The sequence below is a fragment of the Chrysoperla carnea genome, chromosome 1 (assembly GCF_905475395.1).
Source record: "Chrysoperla carnea chromosome 1, inChrCarn1.1, whole genome shotgun sequence".
NCBI classification, from domain to species: domain Eukaryota; kingdom Metazoa; phylum Arthropoda; class Insecta; order Neuroptera; family Chrysopidae; genus Chrysoperla; species Chrysoperla carnea.
In genome coordinates, this window is record NC_058337.1 from 104549543 (window position 1) to 104558193 (window position 8651).

The window sequence follows — 8651 nt, forward strand, 5'->3', positions numbered from 1 at the left end:
GGGTAAAATAAGCTTATGTTGCTTATTAAAACCTTTTTATAAATTTTTAATATGGTAAGCTTTGAAGAAAAAAAAACTGCTTTTGATAATTTACAAAACTGTAGACCCCTGAAAAAGTCCGATAAAAATAACATCCAGAACTAAATAGGCATGAAAATAATTGATTGTTTTCAGGAACTTTTTCCTACGGACTTTTTTTTTAGACAACAGATATAGCTACATTGAAAAAAATTAAAAACAATAAACTAGACAAATACTATTTATTTTTATTTTTTTTTTTTTTATTTTATTTAAGGTCGCTTTTAACGTCTAGGTCATTAGCGACCGCAGAGACTTATACAATAATTATTTACAATACTATTTATTGTTTGTATACATTTCATGACTTCATTTTTGACGCGGTGTAATTCGAACTGGAGCACCATCTATGATTCCAAGTGTCATTTCAAGTTCAATTCTTATTTCACTCAAATCTTTTATACTGGTGTGAAATTCATATCGGCTCAATAATTTGGCTAATGCTAATTTCATAAAAATCCATGCATATCGCGAACCTATGTAACAAATGAAAACTACCATTAAATTAAAGATTAATAAGACTTCTTACTTCTTTTCTATTCTTTTACAAAAATTGCCTTCTTTTGGTACTCTAAATTGAATGCTTTGTAATCACTGCATTGGAATAAGATAATAATGCTCTCTCTGGAAAATCACTAGTGACATCAAGCAATCAATATGGCAGTCTAAAGCAGGCGTACATTTAAAAAAAAAAATAGAAGTGGAACAGCACTAAAAGAGAGGGCTAATTTAAACTAGATATTTTAAAATAGATATTGTTGCAAATGACTATGGTTTCTTAATACCCATCTATTTATTTATAGTCTTCTGAACGCTTGTTTAAGCCGGTTATCGTAGTTCTATTTGAAGCCAATGATTGTCGCAAGACAAAATGATTTTCCCATATGCTTAAACTATATATCGCACATAAATTAAACGTAAAGTCTAAAAATTTAATAAATCCTCTTGTAGCAAGAAATTTTTGTCATGGCAATAAATTATTTTTTATCTTCGGATATTTGTTTTCATACCTAGACATCCTCTAGCACCTCCACTAAATGGTATAAACGCATATGGATGTTGTTTTTCTGTATCTTCTGCCAAAAAGCGCTCCGGATCAAATTTTAATGGATCTTCCCAATATTTTTCATTTCGATGTAAACAATATATTGGAATAGCAACATTCGCTCCTTTTGGAATTGTATAATTTTCTGAAATTAATTATCAAAGGTATAACTGAATTTATGCACAAAATTTTGTAACTCTTACCGATATTAATATCTTCTGTTAATTCCCTAACGATTAATGGCACAGCAGGAAATATTCTCATCATTTCTTTGATTACCATTTCCATATATTTTAATTCTGGTAAATTATCAAAATCGACTTCGTCTCGATTCGATTCCTTAAGTACTTGAAACAGTTCGTCACACACTCGTTTCTGTACATCTTTATATAAAGCCAAAATGACAACGGCCAAACTCAAGGATTTTGCGAGCGTGTCAAAAGCCTAAGAATAATAAAATCATGAATATAGATATCTTGCGATCTAACAGTGTAGCCTATCTTTTTTATAAGAAAGAACTTTCATGTTAAAATGTATTCCTTTGAAACTTATAGAAACATTAAACTTACTGCAACTGTCGTAAAATTTACTTCGTCTGCTAATTCTTCATCCGTGAAGTCTGGATTTTCTTTTGAAAAATCAATCAAATATTCCAATAATGGTTTTTTAAATTCATTTCTGATTACAGATTTGGAATCAAGTACGTTGTTATGATTGGTGTTTTTAACTTTTTTACGTTTCTCGGAAATAATCTAAAAAATAAGCACATATTAACAGAGTGTTTACTTACACCATAAGTTGGCTACATACAGAAAACTTTTTATACCATGTATGTATGAAATATATCAAGATATACTAAGTTTAGTCCCTAGTTTGTAACGCTTATAAATATTTATGCAACTAACAAAATATAGGTATAGGTATTCATAAAATTTAACCTTATTAGTTCATTTTAATTTGTCTGTCCGTCCGTCCTTCAGTCTAACCGTCTGTCGACACGATAACTCAAAAACGAAAAGAGATATCAAGCTGATCGTTGATCGTTGTGGAAAGTGCACACGGCCAAAAGTGTTCTGATTGTCAAGACTCTACTGTACTTACTTTCATTTGAATACTTACTTTTGTGGTTACTGATCGTACAATATCCTTACATTTTATTGTTTCCTTATAGTCTTTTGTAAAGCGATAAATTATATCAGGATATTTCAATGGATTGAATCCTCTAGCCATCATCACGTGCATACCACTAAAATATAAGATTTAATAAATTGTACTTATTAATTTACGAGATATTTAATACTTAAAAGTTTACGAGATATTTGAAAAAAAAAAACCCATTATCGCGACCTTTGACCTCGAATATTTTTTTTTTTGCACACAAGATTTTGCAATGGACTTTTTACAGGTTATTTCTTGTATTCTAATAAAGATAATCCCGGTGAGAAAACTTCACTTGGATTTTTTAAGCAGATCGACATTTTTATTATCTTATTTCTCTGGGCTATTTAAGATTATGTCCGAGAGTGTAAAAGCTGTGTATGAACTTTACCTTCGCATAGCTTCGAAATAAGATGAATCGCTTTGTTGTGCATTGATATTCACTCCCAAACTGGATGCTGAAAAATAAAACTTATGCTTTTATCATTCGCTGAACTCGAAATAGGGGTAATAACACCTCATGTTCCCACTAAGTCAATGTTTATACCGAACTTGTTAAGTCTTAGTGTTTTTACTAAAATTCTGCAAAAACCGCTTACAAAAAGACCAAATATTCATGCCACTAATTATCCAAAAACGACTGAAGTAAATGCAATTCTGTTTTGTGTAGTTTGTTAAATTCCGTAGTGCCCTTAAAAGGGGAGCAAAAAGAGGAACTGTTTTTTGGTACAAAAGATTGTTTTTGTCAATATAAAAATCTTTGAAAAGCTGGTAAACTTTTAAAACTTACGTAGTTCATTCGATAGATAATTTTATCATGAATTAGCTACATTCCAGGTTTCAGATCAGTAGTTACGGAATGGCTAGTGTTACCCATTCTCAGAATGTGGTTTCTGTTCTCGTATCACTTTTAAGGCATCATTAAAGTTAGCCTTATGAAACCTTTTAGGATAAGAAAAGGGAATTACAAGGTGTTACTATCCCTTAAACTTAACAAATCATTTACCGCAAATAGAATCCAGCGTAGTCTTTGCAAAAATTACATAAATATCAAAAAAAGTTTCTTTGTTTATTTCCTTATCCAAGATATCAGTTAATATATTGATTTGATCCGCAAACAATTTAAAATACGATTTTAAAATTGATAAAGAAAAACCTCTTGCAAGTATGCTTCGATTACGTTTCGCATGTGATGCTATAAAAAAATTTAAAATTCCAATCAGTTTTCTTTAAAATGTTTGGTACAGGAGAAGAATTTAAAGATTCACATTTTTCTTTGCAACGTAATTTTTTTAATATATGAGCCTTATAAGATTTTAAGAAAAATATCCTGTAAAATAAATTACTGGTTTGAAGTAAGCGCGTTTGCTTGAATGTTGATGTTCTTGTAACAAGTAAATATTTCTTGAGTCAACGATTTCAAACCATTACTCTTGAAACACGAAAATATTTACATGCTACCAGGTGTGAAACATTTTTTCTTTCAACTAGTATTCTTTTTTACAGTGCAGACCGAAATTTCCGGCATAATCGAATAAATGAATTATGCTAAATAAAATAGTTATTTAAAATAGGTTGTAAATCTTTAAATTATTTTAATGCACAAACTAGCTTACGGAATGTTTTACCTTCTGATATGAGTATTGGATCACCAATGAAAGTTTTTAATATTGTTTTCATTAACCAAGCTTTTTCCAAAGCATTATCGTTGTTTAAAAGTTCTTGGATAATTTTCGGATCGACTGTTACTATTAGTGGTACTGGACCTAACCACAATCGTGTTATAGGTAGGTGCATAGGCATTTGAAATTTGGAAAAAAACTTTAGTTATATCTGAAATTAGATGAAAACAAGTGAAAACAAACAATTGACTGAGTTAACTGTTGAAATACCATGCATAAACAGTGTTGATTACTCTATCACAATACACATACATACATGTCACACATACATAACTAATATAACTGATATTCCCATATAATTCATACTATAGAATTTACGCCTAATTTGCACCCTCACGGGTAAACTGTGATGTTTACGAAAAAATGGACTAACTAGGTGATTCTATCAACACCTATACCAAAAATATTTTATTTAGCATCAATATTTTTAAGCGTTACAAACTTGGGACTAAACTTAGTATACCTTGCATAATACATATATGCATGGTAAAAAAATTAAAAGGTGTAGCAGTATCTTATGTTAATGAACTTAAAAAAAAAATAATTTTTCCCTTCACTAAAATATATAAAAAGCTTGAGGTGTTCAAATTATTAATATTCAAGAAAGTTTAACATAATAGTCATTGTATTAATATTCAGCGAAAAAAAAACTTCTACATTTTTTATGTAAACCAAGGCTTGTTTGATAAAAATCATTTTTTTCATAAGTATTTTTGAGATTCAACTAAAAAATTACTAAAACTACACATTGATTTCTGCCATATGAATAGTTTGAGAATGACACCAGAATATTTCTCGCATTCTTATCGTAAAATCCTTTTATTTGATATCCATATGAGAAAGTTTTGGGTTCGAATATATCTCAAGTTGTGTTTTGAAGGTTAATAATTGATAAAAAAATTCGTAATATAAAAAAATTGGATGAAACTTTGGGAATGAATATAAAATAAAATAAAATAAAATTCATAGCGTAGAAGCTGCGTTAGCTAAGCGAATTCCCTCAGAGCTTGGAGAAAGATCACATTTTTTTAATATTTAATATTTTTGCCGATTGTGTCGAGCTTTACTATGTGGAATTGTATTTTAATAATTGAAATATATTACGTGTATATTTCAATTATGGAATATTGCATTTTTAGTTTTCCAAAAATTTTTGTTTCGAAAACTAAGCATCTAGAGAACAACTAATAAGAGTACTTTTTTGCTTAAAACATTTTTGTCATCTCTTAGGTAGGATCGATGAGCTTTTGAGGAAATTTTTTCAAAATTCCATCATTAGTACAAAAGCAATAGCTCCATTTTCTTCGGCAATTCGCTAACAAAAAAATAAATTGAGAATCTAGATAATCCAACATGAAAATTTTATTCAAATTGGATCCATTCAAACGGTTACAAATTTCTTTAGCAACAGACTCAACTTTCGAAAATAGTTTTTTTTAAGAACTACAGCGTATCTTAATTCTATTATGGAAATTAAATTCAAATATGAATACTTTTGTCAAAAACAATTGTTAATTCACAAAATTGTACATATGAAAATAACTTTTTTAGAAAGACTCACTCACCTTATACATCTTCAGTCCGAAATTTCCCTGTGTTAGTATTTTTCGATTATTGTAAAAGGGCAAACAAATTTTCTAGTACTAATTAAATGGTAATAAATAATTAAAAGTTTCGATACTTTTTGCGTAACAATTCAAAAAAGTTAAAGAATTTTTTATATTTTTACTTGTTATTTTTACCTTCATGAGTCCCTTTTAGTAATGCAGCATTCCCAAATATTGGATAAGCTCGTGGTCCATGTATTTTTGTTACATAATAACATATTCGCAGATAATTAAAGAAGTTAATATTATATAGACAAATAATTAAAATAATTATTGCCACAAGAATATAATTTGAAATAAAATTTGAAATTAACGATAAAAACATGGTGATTGTTTTAAAATTTATTACACTTGTACAGATCACTTGAATGATTTAAACGCATGATTATTTTTATAAGATTTTACAACTGAGATATAAACGCAGACCTACAAGAACCATATGATGATGTAATGGAACAGTGGTAATGGAAGGGAAAACAATATAAGCATAGAGAAGATGCATGCAAAGGTGATTTGATATATTTTGCTAAAAATATATTAATTCGGATGAAATATAAGATGAAAAAATTTAACATTTTACCGCGAAAAGTCCTCAAATAAGATGGATTGTGATGCAGTTTTTTGCATTCGTTTCTTGAAGGTATTGACATACTTTGTGAACATTGTAAATTACGGAGAGATAATTTTTCTCGTTTGTGCATTATAATTTAAAATGTTTTTTAATATCATTACGTTTCATAATCTTTACAAGCTTTTTATAAAATAAAAAAATTTTGAATATTTTTCAAAATTTTGTTTTAAGCTCTACTTTTGTAATCAGTTTACCCAGGTCCCCATGTACTCTGAGGAATTTTTTAACATTGGATTCATGTTTAGAGATTCCAAAAACTCCTTAGCAACCATTTTCAGTACATTTGGTACATTGGGCGGGATAGTAATTTTTTTTCAATTGCCTTAAATAGTGCATCACAAAAAATGCATTTTGTAATACACAAACGAGGATACTTATTTCATTATTTGCAATGTCCATAGTTTATATAAATACCTTCCAAAAAAAATGCAAAAGATCGCATTACGATCCAGTTTACTTTAGAAACTTTTGCAGACGTTTTTTTGTGTTAAATTTGCTCGTTTACATGGCCATTTTCGCGAAATAAACATAGATGAACGTTGGGTTTATTATTGACATGCTTAAATGATGTTATTAAGAGTCGTGTAACAAGTTGAATTTGACAGCTAATAGCATATTTTTTAAAACTTTTGGAATAAGTTTTCATAAAATCACTTAATTAGTCCATTTACGTATGTCCATCCATTCGTCATCACAATAACTCAAAAACGAAATAACAAAATAGAAATTTTTAGGACGTAACTTGTTCAGGGCGTAAAAAGAGACGTTAAGTACGTAAAATACCAATATAAATCGGAGCCATAAGATTCTTGAAGTATGGATGGTTGACGAAATAAGTTTGAGAACCTCTGATTCAAAGAATCAATAAAGTCAATTATTAGAGAGAAATTTCAATGGGTAAAAATTCGTTTCAAAACATGTAGACTTTCCAAAACAAAAAACATAATCCTAGATAAACACATTTTTGAGATTTTCAAAATAAAACAAAGGGTTATTTTTCAATAATAAATAATTCAAAATATCAAACATATGTAGGGTATTTAAACAAATAACTCAATCAGTTGATTTTTAATTGTTTTAAATTGATTCTTAAAAAAATCAGAACAAAGTCAAATTCGAAGCAATTTTTCATGATTATGACTTTGGATTCATTTATAATTATTGTTTAATAATTATGAATATCAATAAATATCAATCGTAATTAAAAATTATATAAATTATATATTAAATATTTTTTTATATAAATTAATTCATTTAAATTAATATTTAATAAATGTAAATAATATTTTTTTTCATATTTCGTGATATTACCTGAGAATTTTTTATTATGCGGTCTTTCCGACCATTAATTATTTTATTATTTGATCTACATAGAATGTGATAGCCCACGGGCTTGGAAGTTGACATTAACATATATTTTCAATGCCAGCTTTTGTGGATTTAGTTTTAAACTAAAAATTTTAATAAAAAATATTTTTTAAAGGACAAGCTTTTATTGTAATAAATAGCAGAAAATAATTCTTTCTATGAGTCAGTCATATGTAACAATTAGTGAAAGTTTGAGACGCCCCGAATCATTCTTGATATTTTAAATTGGACGCCTTCTGCTTTTACAGAAGTCATGTATGAGTGATTTCATAGAAATAATTATTTTTTTACTAGAATAAAAGATTGCTCTTTAACAAGTATTATTTATTTAAATTTTTTATAATACCGCCAATTGACATATAATCATAATTAATTAGACGAGTTGAAAGGAAATAGGTAAACCAAAATATAAATATGTATTTTAATCAATCACCATGAACCTGTTATTTTAATTAAATTCATTAAATTCTATATCATTTATTATTAAATGGGAGAACATTTGTCATTCAATTCCTAAAGGCTTAATATATTTAATGTAATTATTTCAAGTTATTACAAAGGCATTTTATAATTAAAGCCACTTCTACTACCTCAATGAAATAAAAATTGGTAGTAAAAATAAAAAAAGAATAATGTTTTCTATTCGAAAATTCGATGATAAATTTTTCAAGAATCTGTACGGCTTAAGGTCCGCCGATTCTAAAAGTACCATTTTTAGATATTGGTATAAGCATGCTGGCGTATTGTGTAAAATGTACAGGTATGCAAAAATACGCTTTGAAAAATATTATTGACCTGTCCGCCACCAAATTAGCAACGAGTAACATACACAATAAGAGTAGTTACGATTAGCAAATTCATACTGATGATGACTACTTGGCATTCGAAATACGTATTTATATAATACAAAAAAATTGATCTAAGAAATTGAGGCAAAAAATCGAAATTTATTTGTTTGAGTCTAATGAACTGGTTCTTGAAGTCCACCCAAGGGCGGGAGTCATAAACTTTACGTAAAATGGATTCTACGCTCAATGAAAAACTCTTTGAAAATTATGCAAATTTAGGATTTCCATGAATTA

General features: G+C 28.2%; 1 protein-coding gene across 1 annotated transcript; it reads right to left on the reverse strand.

Annotated features, from left to right (window-relative positions):
* Positions 1–387: 387 nt before the first annotated feature.
* LOC123293211 (cytochrome P450 4C1-like) lies at positions 388–4084 on the reverse strand. The gene is made up of 8 exons (XM_044873955.1): positions 3898–4084; positions 3288–3476; positions 2673–2739; positions 2243–2369; positions 1693–1875; positions 1327–1567; positions 1089–1268; positions 388–554 (listed from the first exon to the last, which is right to left on the reverse strand). The coding sequence occupies exons 1-8, from the start codon at positions 4082–4084 to the stop codon at positions 388–390; spliced, it is 1341 nt and encodes a 446-aa protein (XP_044729890.1).
* Between the last annotated feature and the right edge of the window lie 4567 nt (positions 4085–8651).

Bases quoted from the DNA above. Each gene is read 5' to 3' on its own strand.
- LOC123293211 (XM_044873955.1), bottom strand. From the start codon at position 4,084: ATGCCTATGCACCTACCTATAACACGATTGTGGTTAGGTCCAGTACCA. The intron at 3,477-3,897 runs GTAAGCTAGTTT...ATTTTTTTATAG, and splicing joins ATCAGAAGGTAAAACATTCC to CATCACATGCGAAACGTAAT. The intron at 555-1,088 runs GTATGAAAACAA...TTTGTTACATAG, and splicing joins AGGTGCTAGAGGATGTCTAG to GTTCGCGATATGCATGGATT.